Source organism: Mirounga angustirostris, unplaced genomic scaffold (assembly GCF_029215605.1).
Source record: "Mirounga angustirostris isolate CCGP_5_RB_7025 unplaced genomic scaffold, mMirAng1.0.hap1 SCAF_2, whole genome shotgun sequence".
Classification (NCBI taxonomy): domain Eukaryota; kingdom Metazoa; phylum Chordata; class Mammalia; order Carnivora; family Phocidae; genus Mirounga; species Mirounga angustirostris.
In genome coordinates, this window is record NW_026991710.1 from 174,077,166 (window position 1) to 174,102,847 (window position 25,682).

Sequence of the window (25,682 nt, forward strand, 5' to 3'; positions counted from 1 at the left end):
ACCAACCCATTCAACCTTTTTCCTGGGAGTCTCTAACAGTTCTCCTGCCTTTTCACCTATACTTTGTACCAATCCTACTCCACACTTCCTTTCTCTCCAACCATTCCAAACTATTCCCAATTTCCTAAACCCAGTATGCACTCTCATACCACTGTGTCTTTGCACATGCTAGTCCCTTTTCCTGGAATTCCACAACCAATCCCTTTTCCCTCATCACCTACTGGCCTCACATACTTGACAAAGTTCCATTTACTTGTTCAGACTCTACACTCAAATTGCTTCTTCCTGGATGATTCATCACCATAACAGAAGCTACCTTAAGAGCTAGCATTCCTTCCTCTATGTACCTAAGCACTCTGTGCAGCCTGCTATTTGTACTCATCTGCAATAGTTTGCTCACATATCTGTCATCCACATTACACATTAATTCCCTTTATGAGAGAAACTTCTTTATACTCAACACAAACAAGGTAGTTAATAAAGATATGGCAAATAAATATTAGAGAAATATCTGTTTCCATGGGGAATAGAGAGCAATGATGATGGATCTTCACACCTGAATTTCGTCTCTCATGAAACTATGATGAACCTCTCTCCTTGATTTAACATCCAAGCCTGCATGGTATGTTCCACAAGCTAACTTCAGTTTCTCAAGTTCAGCTGTAACTTGTTCTGTCATTTTTCTGGAAGGACAATAGATGATAGTTGGACCTTCAAATTCCCAGGTGGAACTAAAAACAAACAAACAAACAAAAAAACACACACAAAAAAACAAAAGAACAAACATATAAATATATAGGCTTCAGTTTGAGTTTTCAAAACCAGTTTGAGTTTTATCTTATTTAATTTCCCCTTTCTTTTTAAAATTTTAATTTCATTTTAATTTACTTTTAAAAATTTTAATTAATTTTCCTTTTAGTAAAACACTAAAAAAAGAAAGTATATAGAAAACAATGATATATTTAACTACATAAAAATGTGGAAAGTCAAATGTGGAAATAAATTATATTAAATCCCAAACATCTTGGACTCATCTTTTGTTCAAATTAAAGTCAAAACCAGAGACAAGTTTAAGCAAAAGCCCTGACAGAAACAAGATACTGGAAATGCAATTTCCATACTTTTAGAAATGCAAAGCACTAGATGACGAATTAGTCTTCATTTACATTAGAAAGATAAGTGAACATTTACATAGGAGAATAGTCTTATTCTTTTTCATGATCAAAAAATTGAGTTTCTATGTATGTTTACTAAAAAAGCAGTAACTTTTCTGTACTATTAAAGATCATTTGTATAGTTTAAAGAAGTATTTACTAGTAATCTTGAGACTATTATAGAAAACATCTGTTTGAAAGTCTGTTTTAGAAACCTGTGCTTATTTATTAAAAATGCAAGGATGATTTCCATAGAACATTTATTTAATTCCTCAATAAATTCATTTACATAAATACATTCACTTACGTTGACTTAATCAATATTAAAAAATGTATTATTTTAGAGTTTGGAAAAACTTTAATTTTTAATGCATATATTCTGATACAATTTCAACTTTAGGAATTTATTTTACAAATATACTTTCACATCTGCCAGAAGACACATATACAAATATTCACAAGAGAACTATAATAGTGAAAAATAAATTTTCATCATTATGTACATTCATACTACGAAATACTAAGCAAACAAAAAATTATTGTATCTAAAACCTTTAAGAAGGACTATGGCAAAAGTCACTGAAAACTTAAATAGAGGGGAAAAAATAGGCAGTAATTTGACTCCACAAGTTTTATTGAATAATCTACTCAAAGCAATTTTTTATAGTGACCAAATGGGCTTCATAACAAAATGTCCCGGCAGATCAATTAAAGAAGTGAGAACAAAATACAAAGTATTTTTAATACACAAAAACTAGGGCGCCTGGGTGGCTCAGTTGGTTAAGCGACTGCCTTCGGCTCAGGTCATGATCCTGGAGTCCCTGGATCAAGTCCCGCATCGGGCTCCCTGCTCAGCAGGGAGTCTGCTTCTCCCTCTGACCCTCCTCCCTCTCATGCTCTCTGTCTCTCATTCTCACTCTCTCAAATAAATAAATAAAATCTTTAAAAAAAAAAATACACAAAAACTATCATTTATTTTTTTTAAGATTTATTTATTTGAGAGAGAGAGAAAAAGAGAGGGAGCATGAGTGGGGGGAGGGGCAGAGGGAGAGAAGCTCAAGCAGACTCCCTGCTGAGCCTGGAGGCTGACAGAAGGCTGGACCCCACAACCCATGAGAACATGACCCGAGCCAAAACCAAGAGTCAGAGCTTAAACTGGCTCAGTCACCCAGGCGCCCCTCACAAAACTATCATCATTTTAAAAACATTTCTCAAAGAAGAAAAATTTGTTCACCAAAATGTGAATATCCTACATATTAGGGCCCTAATTTTTAAAAATCACATTACACAGAAAGATAGCAAAAACGCTTTTTCTTAATAATGATAAAAGTTTCAATTTATTGAAGATATAAGAATCCTAAATGTGTATGTACCAATTAACAGAACTTTAACACATGAAACAAAAATTGACAGAACTAAATGAGAAATAGATTTATCTATAATAATTGGAGATTTTAATATATATCTTAGCAAAGACGCTTTAAATCAAAGGAAAATATCACCTAAAATATGGATATACTCTGTAACTACTTCTGTATAAAGTTAACAACAAAACCTGGAAGTGCATATCTGCACAGTACAGTCAGAGAAAAGAAGCTCAGTGCCCAAACATCAACAGTGATAAATGAGAAACAGAACCAGAAGATCTAAGTACTCTTCAATTGACATGCATCTATAGTGTTCAAATTGATACTAAGACTGCGTATCAATTTTTACATTAAAAAAAGGCAGAAAATACACAAACGTTTGAACTTACCAGAAAAATCAAAAGAGTAAAAATCCCTATTACAAAAGGATTCATTACTACACCGACTGGTTTACTAAACATTGTTATTTCCTCACAACAATTTCCTGAAGGGAAAGAAATCTATCTTCATCTAACCACTAAATTAGATGGGTGATAAAGGTCTGTCTTTTCAATTTCAATATATCATGAATATAGAAAACAAATTTGGTCAGAATTTAACAAACATGTTAGGTCAATGAATAGAAAAAAATGGCAGAATTAAATAAAGGGAAGAAATAGAAACAAAAGGCAACACTCTGAAGTCTTAATTACCCTCCATCTAATTATTGCTCATTAAGAGGAAAATTTCTATTTGCCTAAGATCTACAGGAAACATCTGACTCGCAGTGGTTGGCTGCTACCATAACTCTTCTTGGAGGATTGAAAAATGGAGGCAAAACCTTTCTTGCTTTGCTCTCAGAAGCACTGTCACACAAATATAAAAATATCAGATGGTCTTGGATGTTAGGCTAAGGAGTCTGGCTGCTAGTCCACAGGAAAGAGAGAGGCACCAGAGAGGAATGCCAAGCCTCAGGGATGTGCTTTCGGATGATGAATCTGAAAATTGTGTCTAGAATGCAAGGAGCACTGAGGAGGAGGGAGGTCTGTTAAGGGAGATGATAATAGTCTAGGCTAAGAGACCTCCACTAGTAGAATTAACATGAAACAGGGTGAGAAGAAAACACTTACAAAAGATAGCATAAAAGGACAATATAGTCAGAAAGATAAAATGTCACAATGTCACACACACACACAGGTAAACAGTTTCAGAAAGGAGAAGGTTATTAGGGGAAGGCCATAGAGATTAAAATAATATGGAATGAAAAGGATCAAAGATTAGGGGAGTACATAATGATGTCACTGTTAAAAGACTCTAGTATAGAATAAACAACCTTCTTAAAGAGAATGTTTTCCCTCTAGGACACAAGGGAAGTGAAGTACAATGAGTATTCACTTAGAAGAGATCACCAGAGCAGCATGAATATTAAATATACCCATTACTTTCTTGTTTTATTTTTTTTTAAGATTTTGTTTTTAAGTAATCTCTACACCCAAACTCACAATCCCAAGATCAAGAGTCACATGCTCTACTGTCAGAGTCAACCAGACACCCCCATTACGTTCTTGTTTTAATCTCAATATAGTACAATCACGCCAATAGCAAATCCTACATTTAAATTCATCCTAAAGGACCCAAAGAGTCCTTCAGGAATATACTATTGATGTTATTTAAACTCTATTTGCCTAGACTTGTTTTGTGTTTGTGCTAGTAGGTCAAACATTATTTTCATGTATTCTGACTTAAAAACACATTTCATAACATGAAAGTTATAAGCTTTTCACCAAGGAGAAAGATCAGGGAAATAAGGCAAAGGAAAGCTTCTTAGCATACATATAAAATGCCTCCAAACCAAAGAAACAGGAAAAAGTACTAGTGACAGCTTCTTCTTCAGGAAAATGAAAATAATATGTAGCTTACTGAGCAGTTATAAGAATTACTATAAAGCACCTAGGATAGTCCTTGGCACATAACAAGGGCTCAAAAATGTTTATTATTAAGATGACCTTTAAAATTCCCTAATACTCAATTAGTCATATAATTAGTGAACTAAAGAGAATTCAGATAAAAGACTCAGCCGTTTCTATTGTTATTTGTCAATTATTAAGAGTGCAGGGGGCACCTGGCTGGCTCAGTAGGTAGAGCACTAGACTCTTGATCTCAGGATTGTGAGTTCAAGCCCCACGTTGGGCATAAAGCTTACTTAAAAAAAAAAAAAAAAAAAGAGGGTGTATGTCCTGTTCAAGCAAAGATATGAAGTACAAAAATACCTGAACTATTTTCTGCCTTCAGAATTAAGCTATTTTCTCAGTCGCTGTCTTGATTATATAACATCACACTTGACTTGAACCAAAGCTAAGTAGAATGTGAAATATATTAAATATGCATTAGAAATAGTAAGTAAATAAATATATATATACATACATACATAAACACATAAATAAAACAAGTTTTTAAAAAGAAGGAAATAGTTAACAAAAATTTGTCAACCATGGCATCCTAACCTTGTCTTTTGGACAAGAAATTGGACAAGATCCTGATGGATGTTTCCTGTTTTTCGCCCAACTTCTAAATACAAGTTTGGTCGATCAAAACCAGTACAGGTAATCTGAGGATTCTTCAGGTTTAAGCAGCGTACAATGTCTTCCCGGATTGAAGAACTTGCAGTAGCAGTGAGTGCAACAATTGGAACCTGAATGAAATGAAATTGATTTTTAAAAAAGGAGAGCGCTCATGAATTCCCAACATTTCTACTGCCTTCTTACAAACAGACTGGATGACAACTACAAGAGGACAGTGTTAAAAATGCAACTTTAAAATTACTCTTTTTCAAAGAAGAAGAAAATTTCCTACTTCCCTGTTTCTCAGCCTTTGGAATATCTTTTTTTTTTTTTAAGGGAGAAGGAGAGAGAACTTCAAGCAGGCTCCTCACCCAGCATAGATCCGAGGCAGGGCTCCATCTTGAGACCCTAAGATCATGACCTCAGCCAAAATCAAGAGTCAGATGCTTAACCGAATGAGCCACACAAGCACCCCAGAATATTTACTTTTTAAAAATCAGAGAGTGGGCGCCTGGGTGGCTCAGTTGGTTAAGCGACTGCCTTCGGCTCAGGTCATGATCCCAGAGTCCCGGGATCGAGTCCCGCATCGGGCTCCCTGCTCAGCGGGGAGCCTGCTTCTCCCTCTGACCTTCCCCCCTCTCATGCTCTCTCTCTATCTCATTCTCTCTCTCAAATAAACAAAATATTTTTTAAAAAAAATCAGAAAGTTTAAATAAAACACTAAATCCATAAGATTTCTAAATACAATCTACCTACTTATTAGCTATCTAACTCTCCATTTACTATTTTTTATTTTTAATATTTATTATATTAATAATAGTGTTGATACAAATGAGGGATATGTTATGCCTTATTTTTTATTAATCTATAATTCACAAATTATAAACCCTTTCATTCACTGAAAATCTAACAATACAAAGCAGTAAGTCTTTTTTTATCTTCTATACTAAAGATATTGGTTTATGGCTTCTCTGATCTTGAAGCAAAGCTCTTAATGACCTGGATAACCTCTCTCCAGTTTACTAAGTTAAATCACAGCATACTATATATAAGAATGCATAACATAAAACATCCATTATTAATTGATTCCTTGAGCAACCAAGTCATGTTCTATTTTCAGTCTAGCAAAGACTTCTTAACTGGATTAGCAGCCAAAACAGGAGACACGGCAATTACTAGGAAAAACATGAATATGTAACCTTTCAGAAATTCTAAACTAGGATAATGACATACCTCCCATGAAACTCGATTCATTATTTTTGCTCCTGTTATCACAGGGAGTTATAATAAATTATGCTATTATATTCAGAAAAAAGGGACTAAGTCTTCAAGTTGTTCCTAAATCATTAGCTGTTCTATATTCAAGAATACAACTTTCTTAAAATACTTTTTGTGGTCTATTACAAATAAAGTAAATGACATCCTCATAAAATAGCTCTTCAGATGCCATGCACCTATCTCACAAATCAGTTTAAGCAATTATCTTCCATGTAAGTGAAAATTTAGGTGCAATTGTACGAAAAGCAATTACAGGATCTGAAAAACAAGATGCAATTTACTAACAATATAAACTATCTTTAAAATCAATATAGCTTTACTGAATTAAAAATTATCTCAAAGCTCATGTAAAAAAGTTAAGTCTGAAGTACTTTTTTTAAATGGAAGAAAAAGGTATCAGAACCAATGTGACCAGGTAATTGGCATTTTTGCATTCTCTACCCTTAAATTCTGTGAAATTATTTAAATTGTTAAGTATTATTTAAATATTTTAAATAAATTTATTTAAAAATTTTAATTTCATTATTTAAAAATGAAACTCCCAAATTAACTTCATTGATTTCTGGTTTTCAATCAGACTGTTCTCTGAATTTAGAGTGCCTACCTAACAACTTATAAATAGGCCAATTTATAGATAAGTTAGTTTATATAAACAAGCTTATCCATATAGATACATACATACACACACACATACACATGTATATATATACGTATATACAAAGTTTAAATATTAGAAGCTCTTAGGACATGCACATTCTCACCCTCACAACAACAAAGCATTTTCATCATTTTAAGTGCTTCACTCAAACAATTTAATGCATCCTTGCTGTTTAACTGCATATGCAAAGAAAGACCGAAGTTTTCAGGATACAAAGAGTAAGAGGCTTTGGTTTGTTTTCATTTTTTTATTTTATTATGTTATGTTAATCACCATACATTACATCATTAGTTTTTGACGTAGTGTTCCATGATTCATTGTTTGTGCATAACACCCAGTGCTCCATTCAGTACATGCCCTCTTTAATATCCATCACCAGGCTAACCCATCCCCCCACCCCCCTCTCCTCTAGAACCCTCAGTTTGTTTCTCAGAGTCCATAGTCTCTCATGGTTCGTCTCCCCCTCTGAATTCCCCCCCTTCATTTTTCCCTTCTAAGCAGTATAATGTATGAGTGGATGGGCAATGTACTTATGAAAATAAAATAAGCATGAAACAGGATATCTCTTGAAGAAATTAATTTAAAGATCAGGCAAAAGAGCAAAACAGTAACTTGAATATAGAACAGCTAATGATTTTTCACAGTAGTGAAAAATAACTGGCTTAAAGTCAGATGCCTGAGTTCAAATCCTGCCTGTGTTGCTAACTAGGTGTGAGATTTTTAGCTGGTTATTTCACTCTCCAAACTCTGGTTTCCTCATCTATAAAGTGACAATGATAACAGCAATCTCGTAAAGTCATTGTGAAGACCAAAAAACAACAGAACATGTAATGTGCTGAACATGATGCATGGTACACAGTAAGCACTCAAAAAGTTTCAACTATTGGGGCACCTGGGTGGCTCAGTCAGTTAAGCGTGGGACTCCTGGTTTCAGCTCAGGTCATGATCTCAGCATTGTGAGATGGAGCCCCCCATCTGGCTCCTTGCCCAGGGTGGAATCTACTTCAGATTCTTTCACCCTCTCCCTTTGCCCCCCTCCACTCGCGCACTCTCTCTCTCTCTCTCAAATAAATATATAAAATCATTAAATTTAAAAAGTTTCAATTATCATCGATGTTGTTATCACAACAACTGAAAAGAATTCTATACAAGAATTCCAGAGCCATGGTCACGACTCCCAGATTTGCCACTGACTTCGGCAAGGGCTTCTCTTGGTCTTGGTTTTTTTCACTAAAATATGAGATGTAGAGGGCTACACAATGTTAGACTCTGTTCTAACTTAAAAATCCCCCCCTTGCCACTAGAAACTCCCTAAGCCAATGACCTGCAAATGATGAAAAATCAACATAAATGCGATCTTTCACCTCCAACATTATAGAAGGTCGCAGTTTAGAATGCTGCTTCCACAACTAGAAAACAGAATAAAGTAATGGCATATATTAAACTTAAAGGAACAATGGTTATTTATTTTCATTTCAGAAATGAATAAACTCTTTTAGAAGTTTGTGGTGCCTTATGACATTTAAAACACAAACTAGACTGAAGCTTGGATATAACATACAGGCTGGTTATGAGAAAGATGATCACAAATCCTGGCTTCCAGGGACACTCCCAGTTTATCCTGTCATCGTGACATAAATACTGATACCTCGCAATTTCTAACATTCAAAAGCAAACTGACTGGGACAATAAACTATAGCGTCTCCTAGTTACATCAAGTTCTTAATTCATGAAACTCTTTCTCTTTAAGTTGGAAAATTTGGTTTCTTTGGAAATAGTTACCAAGTTTTGTTAAAACAAGCAAAAACTAGGGACGCCTGGGTGGCTCAGTCGGTTAAGCGTCTGCCTTCGGCTCAGGTCATGATCCCAGGGTCCTGGGATAGAGTCCCGCATCAGGCTCCCTGCTCCGCGGGGAGCCTGCTTCTCCCTCTGCCTCTGTCTCTCTCTCTGTCTCTCATGAATAAATAAATAAAATCTTTAAAAAAAAAAAAAACAAGCAAAAACTATAAATTAACCTTATGACTATAAATTTAGGAATGATTTAATCATAGGCTTCAATGGTGCAGCACCTACACATTCAGAGAATTCTAACTGTTCCATCTGCTTCTAAATTTGGGTCATGTTGCTAATTCTAACTTTGTACTGCATAATATCATGCTTCATTCATGCTTTATTCATTTGTTCACTCATTTCAAGTGGTTATCGTTCACAGTATTCAATTAGTGTCTATATATGCTGTCTTTGGGAAAGGGCTGCGGAGGGAGGAATGGAAAGAATCAACATGTCTCATGGATATCACAGTACCTTTTACTTGAATTTTACAGAATTTTAAGACTGATATAGAGCTTTCTGCCTCACTGCTCTTTCTGAGACTCACTTTGTCTGATTCTCTCCAAATGGGAATCCTTATGCCAAGTGGTTTAATGATTTCTTTGCTATTTTTAAACTTACTGAAATCATATGGTGTGAAGCTGCAACAGTTGTCCCAGCGTAATCGCAACTGGAAAGAGGAGAAGAGCACGGAGAACAGTGAGGAAAATGAGAGTCCTATAACCACCAGGTGGCATTTCTCACCACTTAGCTGATCAACAGGATTCATGAAAACACTAGGGGGAAAAGGTTTTCTCAGCCATTGCTTGACAAACACCCTGTGCTGTACTGAGTCATTGCAAGAAATGAAAATGATCCAATGAAGTCCACAGCCAGACATAATAAAAGATTTAATTCACCACTGAAAAGTGTTTAAAAGCTGCATAAAATATTTAAAACTCCTCTAACACAATCCTTTTAGAATCAAAGGCCTCGGAAAGGATTACAGAAGGCAATCCTCCTATTTTCCAAAAGCTTACTTTAAAACCATTTCTTTTTAAAGATTTTATTTATGTATTCGACAGACAGATACAGAGAGAGCACAAGTAGGCAGAGTGGCAGGCAGAGGGAGAGGGAGAAGCAGGCTCTCTGCTGAGCAGGGAGCTGGACATGGGGCTCGATCCCAGGACCCCAGGATCATGACCTGAGCCAAAGGCAGCCGCTTAACTGACTGAGCCAACCAGGTGCCCCTAAAACCATTCTAAATTAATGGAAGCAGTCCTCGAGGCACACTGAGCCTCCTGACTTTCACCATACAAATATCTTGTTCCTCTATTACATGTACTATTAACACTGTTAACCTTTCTTTATTATTTGTACTGTTCCACACACCATTTACTATTTGATACCATTGCTTCTACTTTTATAGGTATGGATCTAAATTCCTTTACTGCACCATGAGCTACTTCAGGGCAGAAACGATGTTTTATACTTCTTTCACATCACTTGCTTGAGAAACCAGCACGGTGTCCCACTGTGAAGCTACAGCCCAACTCCACCACTCCCTGCGTGGGAAAGAGACGTCTCTGTTTCTCTGCTTTCTCACTGGAATTCGTTTATTCATTTACCCAAGTATTTATGGAGCACCCACTATGTGCCCAGTCCTGTTCTAGATTATGACCAAAACCATCAAAAGCCTGTCCCCCCCAGAGAATATCCTAGTGGGGACCCACAGACAATAGACAAAATATCATACAGTAAGTTAAACAGTGATAAGTGCTATTAAAAAATAGCAGAGGAATATGAGGAATGTTGAATGTTGGAGGGAGAAATTAATTTGAAATTTTTAATATGGTGGCCCAGGAAGCCTAAATGAAAAAATAATATTTCAGCAAAGACTTGAGATAAGTAGGGGATCACCCCATGTGAAAAGTATTCTGGGAGGAGCACCTGGGTGGCTCAGTTGGTTAAGCGTCCAACTCTTGGTTTCAGCTCAGGTCATGATTTCATGGGTCCTGAGACTGAGCCCCATGTTGTCGAGCTCCACACTCAGCAGGGAGTCTGCTTGAAGATTTTCTAACTCTGCCCCGCCCCCTGACTTGCACGGCACTCTCTCTCAAATAAATAAATAAATAGTCTTTTTTAAAAATAAGTATTCAGGATGCCTGGGTGGCTCAGTTGGTTAAGCATCTGCTTTTGGCTCAGGTCATGATCCCAGGGTCCTGGGTTCAAGCCCCACATTGGGCTCCCTGCTCCATGGAAAGCCTGCTTCTCCCTCTCCGATTCCCCCTGCTTACGTTCCCTCTCTCGCTGTGTCTCTCTCCGTCAAGTAAATAAATAAAATCTTTAAAAAAAAAAAATAGTGATAATACCAAATGCTAGCAAGGAGGCAGAGAAACTGGATCACTCACACATTGCTGGTATCAGCTGAGGGTGGGGATATAAATTTGGGAGCTGTCAACATATAGATGACATTCAAACCGTACGTTAGATGAAATGACCAGGGACTTAAGTGCAGATAGGAAAGAGAGTAGGTCCAAAGACTAAGGTTTCTGGCATGCCAATGTTAAAAGTGTGGGAGATAAGATGACACAAGCAGAGGAATCTCAGAATGAAGAGACAGGAAGGAGGGAAGAGAAGCAAGAGAATGTGCTATCCTAGTGAAGAACTGTCTCAAAAAGGTAATGGAGATATTAATCTTGCTGGCTTGTTGTGAGGCTTAACCAAGATGAAAGCATTAACCCAGGGCCAGTCACATAGTTGGCGTTCAATTCAGTCTAGTTTGATTCTCTTTCAGTATATGCTTGCTAATTGGTACAATTAAGTTTTTTTTGTTGTTTCATTTTATTTTAATGTATGCTCTAACCAGATCTTTATGAGAAGAGCTAACAAAAAGAAACTCTAAATTTTGCTACTTATAAGTATAATTAATATGCAAGGGAAATGAACTAGACATATTACCAAGAGAATAACAAACAATCTCTAATGCTTTTTCTTAGTTTACTCGTAAACTGTTAAATCTTGGGCTCAGAGGACATGATAGCTTCACTACTATGAGGAAAACCTAAACATAAATCAACCTTGTTTATTCATTCAAAATTAATACAGTAGACTAGAGAACCCAGGAATAGATGCACCCAAATATACCCAAATGATTTTTTAACAAAGTGTCAAAAGCAATTCAACAGAAGGGGAAATGGCTTGGAGCAATTGGACATCAACAGGCAAAAAAAAAAAAGGACCTCAATCTAAACCTCACACCTTACACAAAATTTAATTCAAAATGAATCATGGACTTAAATGTAAACAAATGTAAAACCATTAAAATTTTAGGGAAAAATCATAAGAGGAAATCTTCAGGATCTAGGGTTAGGTGAAGAGCACAACAAAAGAAAAAACTGATAAACTGGACTTCATCAAAATTAAAAATGTTTGCTATGTGAAAGACACTGTGAAGACAATGAAAAGGCAGCTATAAATTGAAAACTATTTATGAACCACATATCTGACCAAGGATTCATATTTATAATAAAACACTTTCAACAGTTTAAAAGAAAATTCCAATTAGATCAGGCATTTCACAAAAGAGGCAATTAGTACAAGAAAAGATGTCATCATCAGCCATTAAAGAAATGGCCCAGTCAGTTAAGCATCAGCTCTCGACTTTGGCTCAGGTCGTGATCTCAGGGTTGTGGGATCAAGCCCTGTGTAGGGCTCTGTGCTCAACAGGGAGTCTGCTTGGGATTCTTTCCCTCTGCCCCCTCACCCCACTCATGCTCGCTCGCTCTCTCTTCTCTTCCAAATAAATAAGTCTTTTTTTAAAAAAAAAGAACTGTAGGGGCGCCTGGTTGGCTCAGTCGTTAAGCGTCTGCCTTCGGCTCAGGTCATGATACCGGGGTCCTGGGATCGAGCCCCGCATTGGGCTCCCTGCTCGGCAGGAAGCCTGATTCTCCCTCTCCCACTCCCCCTGCTTGTGTTCCTGCTCTCACTATCTCTCTCTCTGTCAAATAAATAAATAAAATCTTAAAAAAAAAAAAAAAGAACTGTAAAGACCATACCAATGTCATATTCCTAGTTTTGATATTATACTACAGTTATACAAGATATTACCATTAGGGAAACTGAAAGGTACATAGAATCTCTCTGTACATTTTTTTTACAACTGCCCGTGACTCCATAATTTTTCAAAAAATAAAATGGTTGCCATTATTGTAAATTCTCAAGCTGTTCATATAAAACACGCCACTCATGTAGAAATCTGCTATTCTTTATAATTAGGGAAGAAAGTGGAATTTTAGTACTAGAAACTTTACTAAAATCTCTCTGGAATAGTTCCTTTTTCAGGTTTTCAATATGATGCAAGAAGAGGTAACTATGCTTTCACAGCATCCTAGTAAAAGGACGCATGCATAAGAGCTCATTGAGAAGGCATGGGACCTAAACATGGTTCTAAAGTCATGTCTGCGTTCTACGGGTCAAATCTGGTCCATAGCCTGTTTTGTTACGGCCCACAAGCAAACAGTTTTTACATTTTTAAAGGGTTGTGAAGAAAAAAAACAAAGAAAAATGTGCCAGAGACCATATGTGGCCCATAAAGCCTAAAATATTTATTATCTGGTTCTTTCAGAAAAAGTTTGCCAACCCCTACTGTATAGTATTCCTCAAAAAATTACATGCTAACCTTAGAAGAGAGCCAAAGTTAGAATTTTTTCTAAACCTTTCCCCTGTTTTCACTATCCATTTGCCCTTTCATAGAGAAGTCTTCAGCCTTCTGGCAATTCCCCAATCCTGGACTCTCTCCTTTGATATGAATATCATTTCAAGATATTGCACTTGGCAAGCTTACCGACGGGAGTAATGCCTTTAGGGAGCCCAAAGTCCGGAATGAAATTCTAAAATCATGTCCCCATTCAGAAATACAGTGAGCCTCATCCACAGCAATAAGTGTGATACCTACAAAAGTGAAAAATATAAAAACAGGGAAAATAAAGTTCAAAAAGAAGCCATAAATTCATCTAAATCAATATCACCTTCACTGAGAATATATAAATATTACAGAAAGGAGAAAAAAAAATTCAAATCAAAGTATTTGTTCATATAAAAATATAAGCATAAATGACATCAGGCAACACCAAAAATCATTATGAGAATAGAGGATGGGACAAACATGGGCAAAGGCATATGGATGGAAGAAGGAAACATTTATATATTATTCAAACAACATTATTTATTAGATTTCACAGCTTTCATCATTATTCCTCAGAGAAATGAATTACTTACTATTACTTTGCCCTCAAAACTATCACTCATGAACCATTTGCAATGATAATGCCTTAAAAAGAAGAGCTGGGTTTTTTTTTCTCTTTGGTAATACTTCCAATTTTATCTCATCGATTAGCTACCAAAAGCGACTAAAGAGCACACTCTACTGAGATGAAGTCATCATCGTTGTCCATGACCAATCACATATCAGACCGCAGAGAGTTCCCCTGGAATGTCAATACTGGAAGACAGGATGATATCCACGTTTTTTAATGTAAAATGGTAAGAACTAAATCTCGGTATGTACAATGTAGGTAAGAAGGAATATAATTCGTTCTTTTTTCCCCTAGCAACTCCTTTACTCTGCCCCCACACCACACACCCACACTGAAACAGAATCAATGGTGTGTAGTAATGCATTTCAGAAAAGGGCTTTATTGTATAACCACCCATTAAAATGTCTTCAGATACTTCAAAGTAATGATAGTAGTGCCTTTGCCCTCCATTACCAAATTAATACTTATGACAAAAATAATTTTTTCCATCAGTGGAGATGATCATTACTTGATACTTACTTGAGTATTAATGATTTTCTGCCATTAGGGGGGTGACTACAAATATGTGCTCTAGAGTCAGACTACCTGGATGCAGAACCAGGATCCACCACTAACGTTTGTATTACCTTAAGCAAGTTACTTAAGCTTCGAGTGTCACCACAAATAAAAGGTAGACATAGTAGTACCTAACATTTTTTAGTCACTCTGAAGATTAAGTCAGATCATTCACATAAAATACTAAGATAGGATCTGGCATAAAAGGCAGCTCAATAAAAACAAAACAAAACACCAAAATATTACTATTACAGTTATTAAAGGCCCACTATGATCCAAACACTTTACTAGGAAAAGAGTAATAAGATGTACTCTAGGGGCGCCTGGGTGGCTCAGTCGTTAAGCATCTGCCTTCGGCTCAGGTCATGATCCCAGGGTCCTGGGATCAAGCCCCGCATCGGGCTCCCTGCTCCGCGGGAAGCCTGCTTCTCCCTCTCCCACTCCTCCTGCTTGTGTTCCCTCTCTCGCTTCTCTCTATCTGTCAGATAAATAAATAAAATCTTTAAAAAAAAAAAAAGATGTACTCTGTAACCTTGAGAAGCTCACAGCTCTAAAAGAGAAGACAGACAAGCAAATAAACTACAATTCACTGAGATTACCAAATACAATAGAGATGAAAAAGAAAGCAAAAAAAATAAACCTACTAAATATGAATACAGGTTGATTAGCATCAAAATTCTCTGGCCGCTGCTGCATAGCTGGGAAAAATTCAATGTTACCACTAATTTTGGCTTTAGAAACTAAATGACCCAGATTTTAAATTAAATAGGTTAAAACAAACATGATGGCTCATCTTTTATTTTAAAACCTTCCTTAAAATTACAGGTTTAACTAATTACCTCTTAGTGGAGCTGAACTTTGTCCCTTACCATCAGTTTACCAAGCTTTTGTTAACTTTCACTTTAAATTTGCAAGTCCAAGTGTCTGCCCAAGTCCTATACATATTTCATTCTGGCATATCTGTCACTCAAGCCCTATTTCTAAAGTCAAAAGACAATTATAAGTGTGCTTGGTTGTAAGGAGTCTCCATATAAAATTATGTTTGCTGCTTCTGTTATACACTCATACTACTTAAAGAATGTAACATAAAAAGCATAAATCTGATTAGCTAAATGTCAGACTACCACACAAACAGAACTCTTGAGGAGATTCATTTTGCAAGCATTTTACAATTTCCTACAAACAAAAGCCAAAGAAAAATACTCCAAAAAGAATTTATCCCTTTTTGTTCAATATTAAGAGTCAACCAGGGCACCTGGGTGGCTCAGTTGGTTAAGTGACTGCCTTCGGCTCAGGTCATGATCCTGGAGTCCCGGGATCGAGTCCCGCATCAGTCTCCCTGCTCGGCGGGGAGTCTGCTTCTCCCTCTGACCCTCCTCCCTCTCATGCTCTCTGTCTCTCATTCTCTCTGTCTCAAATAAATAAATAAAATCTTTAAAAAAAAAAAAAGAGTCAACCAAAAAGAGCCTGTTCATCCATTCCATGCAGAGTATTCTGTTCTACTGATTGCAGTAGTATTCATAATTTAATCCATTATAAAAAATAAAAACAGAGAATTGGAACTAGCTGTTAAAGGATCTAAGTAAATACTTAAACTAATAATTAATTAACTCCACCCCAGAAACAAAGCAAATACTAAAATGGAATAAAACATATCCAGCTCACCATGGACACAGATCCTAGCTTTTGTTATAAAACCATAAAATTTATCTATCTAGGGTATTTAGGCCTCATTTAAGTGAAATATCCTTAAGAATTCCATAAAGTCTGGGGCGCCTGGGTGGCTCAGTCGTTAAGCGTCTGCCTTCGGCTCAGGTCATGATCCCAGCATCCTGGGATTGAGCCCCGCATCGGGCTACCCACTTGGCAGGAAGCCTGCTTCTCCTCTCCCACTCCCCCTGCTTGTGTTCCCTCTCTTGCTCTGTCTCTCTCTCTGTCAAATAAATAAATAAAATCCAGGAAAAAAAAAAAGAATTCTATACAGTCTAATAGGAGACACACCAAATTTGTCTTCCATTAAAGGCAAAAATACAATATGCCAATAAGGGATAAGAAATTGGTAATACAGCATTGATTATGTATTTTTTTAAAAGATTATTTATTTATTTATTTATTTATTTATTTATTTGTCAGAGAGAGAGAGAGCACAAGCAGGGGGAGCAGCAGGAGAGGGAGAGAGAGAAGCAGGCCCCCTGCTGAGCAAGGAGCCCGATGCAGGACTCCATCCCAGGACCCCGGGATCATGACCCTAGCCGAAGGCAGATGCTTAACTGACTGAGCCACCCAGGTGCCTCTGATAATGTATTTAATCAAATGTATAACTTCCGCCCTCATTCTTTTGTTCATGAACATTTAATACATACTAAAAAGAAACAAATTTGTTTTCATTATATTGTTAACAAAAATTAAAGAGGGCATGGGTATTAAAGAGGGCACGTACTGAATGGAGCACTGGGTGTTATACACAAACAATGAATCATGGAACACTATATCAACAACTAATGATGTGTGGTGATTAACATAACATAATAAAATTTAAAAAAATTATTAAATGCATTCCTAGAGTTACATGCTACTAACCAACCATTGAATGAGATGTTGCCATGTTGAAAATTTACCTATCCAGAATTATTTTAATATATAATTATATAATGAGATCATATAATATTAGGAAACTAAAACTGGTTGGTTCAACTGAATGTTTGAAATAATAGTACTTATGATTGCAACTCTTGGGTAGCTTATTCTAGCCATCAAGAGAGAAAAAAAAAACAAAAATTTTTGAAGTACAAAAAATGGGCACCAGCTATTGACTAATTCTGTATTTACATTTTCTAGGAAATAAGCTCTGACTTACTCTCTAACTTTTTAAAATCATACTCACTGGTGGCAAATAATCAAAGGTACTATGGTTTCCAACCCTAACTACACATCAGAATCACTCATGAAAGACGACAGGTGCCAGGGGCCCACCCCAGGCGTGTTGAATCAGAATTTTCAAGTTTGGAGGATACTACATTTTTCTAAAGTTGGAAAAGTGATTCTCATGAACAATGGTGGAGAACCACTACTGTGATTTAATTTAGATTCTGAATATGAAAACAAGGCAATTAACATTTCATAGAATCTAAGATTCAACATTTGTTCAATAATGCATTTAAATCCCTACTATGTGCCAGGTACTGCACTAGGGCATTTTTTTCCCAAAAAAGTTTATAGTCTAGGGGAAGAAAAGAGATATATAAATACAGGAGCCTAATTTCTACGGCAGAAGGAATTATACGTACTAGGGGATAAGACTGGAAAGATACCAAGTTGGAAAGTCAGGGACTTCCTGGAGGAAATACTGTTTGAAATCAACTTTAACAGAAGTGAAATCCAATATCCATCCATGTGTTTAACTTTAAAGGATAATTCAATTAAATAAGTACTTATAAAAAGAGCCTATCATAACACTTACCAATACTGGCCTGAAGTTGCTGGAATAGGCTCAAGTTACCCGAACAGAATTCTGGAGTTATATATACAATCCGGTATTTGCCTCTGTAAAAATAAACAAACAAAAAGAGAAATAGGAAAGGAAATGTGCTACACTAAAGAAAACAATCATCCACTGAACTACAGCTTAAAACCATAACACCTGACAAATTTTTAAATAAACTAAAAACTAAACAAATGTTATATGTGTGTATATATATCCACATATATTAGTCCTTTGATCCCACTTTAACACAGCAAAATAAAAAGTGGCAAAGAGTACTCAGGGAGTACTCAGCATTAAGGTGATATTAGAAGCCAGGTTCTGATTTCCAAAAGTCCAGCCCCAGAACTGTAGTGTTTGAGTTAAATGATCAAGTCTATGGTAAGCCTTTTATGTGCTAGCAATCCACCCATATACTACCCTCCTTCTTGGAAAACTACAACCCATTACCCTACCATCGACTCCCTCCCCATGATTAAGCCCACAGCGCCCATGTTTCTCCTACGTATTTTGCTCTCTTGCCTAAATATATCTTCTTGGGCCAGGGTTAGCCACTGTATCAATGTCAAATCAATCAGTCTCTGTCCTAGAATTTAGGGGTCTGACCAAGAAACAACCAATCTCTGCCAATGGCAAGACCTGTAATATGTGAATAAAGGAGCTGCAGAGCAGTCTTCTCTATCTTGTGACTAGAAAAGCAGAAAATGCTCATCTCTTCAGAAGAATGAGGAAGACACACAGAGGCTATAAATAAAAGAAAGCACTACTGGGGGTGCCTGGGTGGCTCAGTCGTTAAGTGTCTGCCTTCGGCTCAGGTCATGATCCCAGGGTCCTGGGATCGAGCCCCGCATCGGGCTCCCTGCTCCGCAGGAAGCCTGCTTCTCCCTCTCCCACTCCCCCTGCTTGTGTTCCTGCTCTCGCTTTGTCTCTCTCTGTCAAATAAATAAATAAAATCTTCAACCAAAAAAAAGGGCATTATTGTATTCTTTTTTTTTTTTTAAGATTTTATTTATTTATTCATGAGAGACAGAGAGAGAGAGAGAGGCAGAAGGAGAAGCAGGCTCCTAAGGAGCAGGGAGCCCGATGTGGGACTTGATCCCAGGACCCTGGGATCATGACCTGAGCCGAAGGCAGACGCTTAACCATCTGAGCCACCCAGGCGCCCTATTGTATTCTTGATACCCAATTCCAAGTCTCTTCCTAAGGGGTAGCTAACTTGTGTTCAGTGTGATCCGCAAGACATTCCTATATCCTTAATATAAAATTCAGTATTTGCTTAAGCTAGCTTGACTTTTTTCTATTCTGGGCAGATAGAATCTTAACTAAGACAATGTTTGTAATAAAGGTTAAGTCTAGGGCCTTTAAAATATATAGAGTCTCCTTTTCATTCTACCAAGTGAAAACATAAAGTTAAGTAGAATGAAAATGAATTTTCCTTATAAAAAGACTTTTCTTTTGATGTAAAAAAATATTTCAGGGCGCCTGGGTGGCTCAGTCGTTAAGCATCTGCCTTCGGCTCAGGTCATGATCCCAGGGTCCTGGGATCAAGTCCCACATCGGGCTCCCTGCTCGGCAGGAAGCCTGCTTCTCCCTCTCCCACTCCCCCTGCTTGTGTTCCTGCTCTCGCTGTGTCTCTCTCTGTCAAATAAATAAATAAAATCTTTAAAAAAAAAAAAAAATTTCATCTACTGCGTGCTAGGCATGGCGCTTTCATTAGGAATTAGGAACAAAACAGATATGCTTTTAATTCTCATGAAATTAATTCAATATTCTAATTCACACAGCAAAACAGTATAAATAACAAGCTCTGATGTCAGACTGCCCAAGGTTTGAGTCTCAATTCTACTTTTTACAAGCTAAATGATCTTATAGCCAAGTACTAACTTTAGTGTGCCTCAGTTTCTTCAGCATAATATAGTAATAATAATTATAAGGACAGCTAAATTCAACAGATAATCTAGATTGAAGATAAATCCAATCAAATTCCAGCTGGCATTTGAGTAGAAAAGGTAATTTTGAAATATGTTTGGAAATACAAAGGACCTAGAATAGACAAAACACTTTGAAAAACAAGAACAAAATTGGAAGACTTGCACTACCTGATTTCAAGGCTTATTATAAAGCTACAGTCATCAAGACACCAACCCAGATGGGCAAACAGATTGATAGAACAGAGAACACAGAGTGGAGCAATAGGCCCATAAATATGTAGTCATTTTCTTTTTGACAAAGATACAAAGGCAATTCAGTGGAGAAAGAATAGTATCTTCAACAAATGGAGGTAGAACAATTGGATAACTTTATGAGAAAAATAAATTGTAATCAATAACTAGTACAATACACAAGATTTACATTAAATGGGTAGGCCTAAATGTAAACCTTAAAACTGTAACACTTTTAGGAGAAAAAAATAAACGAAAGTCTTTGTGACCCTGAGTTAGGCAAAGGTTTCTTAGATTCCACACCAAAAGCAAAATCCATAAAAGAACAAATTGACAGACTGGACTTCAAAATAGACAACTGCTGCCCTTCAAAAGAACTGTTCAGAGAATGAAAAGAGAAGTCACAAACTAGAAGGAAATGTTTGCAAAGCATATACCAAATAAAGAATTTGTATTCAGAATATATAAATGACTATCAAAACTCAATAAGGGAAAAACAACAATAAAGAACAGGCAACAGATATGAATAGATACTTCCTCAAAGAAGAAGCCTCAAAGATGGCCAATAAGTATACGAGAAGATGCTCAACATCACTAGTCAGTAAGGGAATGCAAATTAAAAACACACTGAGATCCTATTAGAATGGCTAAAATCAAGACTGGCCATACCAAGGAATGGCAGAGAGGAGGAGGCACTGGAACTCTCAGACCCTGAGAGTGGGAATGTAAAATGGTACAATCACTCTCAGAAAGTCTGGCAGTTTCTTAAAAAGTCAACATAGAATAACCTATGACCCAGCAATTCCACTCACTGGCATATACACAAAAGCATGAAAGCATATCTTCATATAAAAACTTACACTCAAACGTTCACAGTACAATTACTCCTAACAGCCCAGAAGTGGAAACAACCTAAATGTCCATCATTAGTGAATGGATAAACAAAATATGGTATATCTGTTTCATCCATAAAAAGAAATCAAGTACGGACAACATTATGCTAAGTGGAAAAAGCCAGATACAAAAGGCCATATACTGTATAAGTCCATTTATATGAAATATCCAGAATAGGCAAATCATAGAGACAGAAAGTAGATTAGTGGTTTGAGGGGGTGTGGGGGGGACAGACACTGGGGAGTGATTGCTTAATGGATACAGAGATTCTTTGGGGGTGAAGAAAATGTTCTGGAATTAGATAGTGGTTGCACAACATTATGAATGTAATAAAAGCCACTGAACTGTACACATTTAAAATGGTTAAAATGATGACTATTATATAAATTTATCTCAATCAGACAAAAAAGTTAAATATATATTCACCACATGATCCAGTTATTCCACTCCTTGGTTTATACCAATGCAATGAAAACATATGTCCATACAAAGACATGCATACAAATGTTCAGAGCAGCTTTATTTGTAACAGCCCAAAACTGGCAACAGTGCAAACGTCTTATCAACAGCTGAACAGATGAAAGGAACTGTGACATCTCCACATGATGTAATCTATTCAGCAATAAAAAAGGAATGAACTATTGATACATGTAACAAGATGGATGAAACTCAAAGTAATTATGCTGTGTGATTTAAACCAGACAAAACAAGAGCACATATTGTATGACTAATTCTGTTTATGTACAATTTTAGGAAACGTAAGCTAATCTCGAATGACAGAAAACAGATTAGTAGTGACCTCGTGAGTGGGGTAAAGCAGGTAGGAAAAACTGAGGGGAATGGATTACAAAAGGTATAAGTAAACTTTGAGGATGATGGATCTATGTTCATCATCTGGATTGTGGTGATGGTTTTGTGATGGTGTTTATATGCCAAACTTACCAAATTAGATATATTTTAAGTATGTAAAAATTATTATATGTCAATTATCTCTCAATAAACTTGATTTAAAATGTTTAAAGAGAAAGAAAACATACATTCAAAAAAAAATTTATAGGAATGTTCATAGCAGCTTCATTAGTAATAGCCCCAAACTACAAACAGCTTAGGCAACTACTGATAAGGAAATTAAAAAAAACAAACTACGGTATTTTCATACAATGATGTATCACTCTGATATACTTAAAAAACTACAGATACATACAACATGAAGTATTCTCAAAACATTTTGCTGAATGAAAGAAGTCTTACACAAAAGTTCATATTGTATGAATCCATTTACATGAAGTTCTAGAACAGACAAAAGTATGGTAGAAAAAAATTAGACAGTGGTCTGCTTTAAAATGGAGAAAGAAGGACAGACTGGGAAGGGACATAAAGGAACTTTCTGGAGTGACAGTAATACTCTGTATCTTGATAGGGGTTTGGGTGATACATTTATATGCATTTATCAAAACTCAGTAAATACATGTGTATATGTGTGTTTATTAATAAAATATATACATATGTTAATCTATATACACATATACATAATTTGTGTGTGTTTTGAGATTTTATTCTTAGGACTTATGCCATAATAGGACTGGTGGGGCAAGAGATCTAGAATCCAGTCCCTGCTGAGCCATTAATTCATTGAATGACTTTAGGCAAATTATTTTCTCTAGGCCTCAGTTTGCTCATCTGTAAAATGAGACAAAACTAGGTAGTTCTTGTTCAAAACCAAAATTTTACAACAATATGACTACAATGCTAACTTCACAGTCCAAGAACTAAAAATAATAGATTTCTTTAAGTTTGAAAGATTTTAAAATGAACAATTCTACAAATGTACTATAAAAACAAAGTACATTTTTTTAAATTTTTTTTTTTAAAGATTTTGTTTATTTATTTGAGAGAGAATGAGAGAGAGCACATGAGAAGGGGGAGGATCAGAGGGAGAAGCAGACCCCCTGCCAAGCAAGGAGCCCAATATGGGACTCGATCCTGGGACTCCAGGATCATGACCTGAGCCGAAGGCAGTCGCTTAACCAACTGAGCCACACAGGCACCCCAACAAAGTACATTTTTGAATCATGAACATTTCATCCACACATTAAATAAAAATTTTTATATAAATTTTTAAATAAATTATATATTTTTATATATAATTTTGTATAAAATTCTCTCACATACCATAGACACCCAACCACATAATCAGAAATCATATAAATTACTCACGATTTAATATCTTCTAGAACATTTTTTGGTTGTGCTGATCCCAGAAAACAAGCTGGAATGTTGGACATTCTAGAAGAAGAAAAACAAATATTCTGGAGCCGTGTACATACTACAAAGATCAACTTCATTCTTAACGACTAAAGAAATATAATGATGGACCAAGTCCCCTTCTTTGTAATCCTCACTCGTTTTGTAACTCACTAATTTGATAAACAAATTCCTTCAAAGGCCATATTAGAAAGCAGTGTTAGGGCATGTTTTTCATAAAGATTGTAAGCTCGGGTTAAAGAGGTTTAAAATTTTTCTGTAACTAAAAATTACATACTTCCATGTATATACTTTATACTAAGCTAAAGAGCAAGGGTAACCAGAAGAGAAAAGAATTTTGAGATATGGATGTAAACTGGCTTAGAGTTTGCTGTTACAAAAATTTTTATTGGGACCATCTGGTAGCCTTGGATTATAGAGAACTCAAGAAAGAAGATAAGTCCTTCCACCAAAGAGTCATTTATCACTAATAAAGATTGGGCAACATTCACAGAAATGTGTTCCTGGGAACTAGATTTTAACATACATGATAGATTACATGTTTCCTTCATGGAAGAAAAAAAAGGGTGATAATGTAGCAATGAAAACATTACTGGGGCACCTGGCTGGCTGAGTGGGGAGAGCCTGCGATTCTTCATCTCAGGGTTGTAAATTCAAGCCCCACATTGGGTGTAGAGATTACATAAAAGTGGAAGGAAGGGAGGGAGGGAGGGATGGAGGGAAGAAGAAAACATTACTTACTTAAGCCGGAGCACTTGGTCTTCCATCAAAGAAATAAGAGGAGAGATGACAAGGCCAATCCTGCCTGAATACACAGGTGGGTACTGGAAGCACAAACTCTTTCCATATCCTGGAAATAAAAATAATACACTGATAGAAATAAAAATAAAGCCTTGGTACTATGATTTCTTCTTACAATGTACTTGTGTGAGATGAATGGTCCCTACTAACATGCTATCCTCCTAAGATCTAATTTCTGCATAAATTTGAGCATCTAATCTCAGATCAGTCTCTTCTGTATTTTATATCATTTGTATTTGTATTTATATTTTGAAAGTGTAATAAAAGATCACGCATTTCAAAACCTTTAAGTTTTATATTTTAGAGGACTAAGTTATTGCTTACATACAACTTACCAGTTGCCATCACAACAACATTATCTCTTCTTTCTTCCAAAACAGAATGAATCACCTTCCACTGAACCCTGCAGGGTAAAAAGCAAAAGGCTATTTTGTTTTACTAACAAGAAACCTAGGGGCACCTGAGTGGCTCAGTTGGTAAACCTTCGGCTGCGGTCATGATCCCAGGGTCCTGGGATAGAGCCCCACATCTGGTTCCCTGCTCAACAGGAAGCCTGCTTTTCCCTCTCCCACTCCCCCTGCTTGTGTTCCCTCTCTCACCATCTCTCTCTCTCTCTAATAAATAAATAAAACCTTTAAAAAAAAAATAAATAAGGACAGGTGGGAAAATGTTTCATTTTTTCACTACCTCTAACAGAATTATTTTTCTGAAAGATTGCATTTATTTATTTAATTTTAGATTGTATTTATTTATTTTATTTTAGAGAGAGAGCACATATGCACAAGCAGAGGGAGGGGCAGAGGGAGAGGGAAAGAATCTCAAGCACACTCCACATTGAGCATGGAGCCATCGAGGGGCTCAATTTCACCACCTGGAGATCACAACTGGAGCCAAAACCAAGAGTCAGAAGCTTAACAGACTGACCCACCCAGGTACCCCTCTAATAGAATTTCTTTTACATTTTTGAGCTTCAATATATGTATAAATTTATTGATTAAAATAAATAAAAGAGGGGCACCTGGGTGGCTCAGTCAGTTAAGCATCTAACTCTTGATTTCAGCTCAGGTCATGATCTCAGGGTTGTGAGATGGAGCCCCACATCGGGCTCTGCACTGGGCATGAAGCCTGCTTAAGATTCTCTCTCTCCCTCTCCCTCTGCCCCTCTCTGCACTTGCACGCGCGTGCGCAAACACAGACCCTCTCTCTCCCTCTCTCTCTCTCATGCATGCGCACATGCTCTCTCTCTCTCTCAAATAAATAAATAAATAAATAAGTAAATAAATAAATAAAAGAAATGCTCCAGAGGCAAGGATTGCCTGAGAAGGGACATGAGGGAACTTTCTAGAGTGACTGTAATGTTCCATATTTGACTAAAGGGTTAGGCTACAGGGGTGCATGCA

At 36.5% G+C, this 25,682-nt stretch overlaps 1 protein-coding gene across 9 annotated transcripts in view; it reads right to left on the minus strand.

Moving 5' to 3' along the window:
* WRN (WRN RecQ like helicase) overlaps positions 1-25,682 on the minus strand; it is a 154,894-nt gene that overhangs the window by 63,032 nt on the left and 66,180 nt on the right. For all 9 annotated transcript variants that reach the window (XM_064585580.1, XM_064585576.1, XM_064585577.1 and 6 more), the window contains 7 exons: positions 24,618-24,685; positions 24,223-24,331; positions 23,434-23,502; positions 18,140-18,222; positions 13,653-13,759; positions 5,005-5,192; positions 557-731 (listed from right to left, as the gene is read on the minus strand). In XM_064585580.1, coding sequence (XP_064441650.1) covers positions 557-731; positions 5,005-5,192; positions 13,653-13,759; positions 18,140-18,222; positions 23,434-23,502; positions 24,223-24,331; positions 24,618-24,685 — 799 coding nt within the window. The remainder of the gene's footprint in view (positions 1-556; positions 732-5,004; positions 5,193-13,652; positions 13,760-18,139; positions 18,223-23,433; positions 23,503-24,222; positions 24,332-24,617; positions 24,686-25,682) is intronic.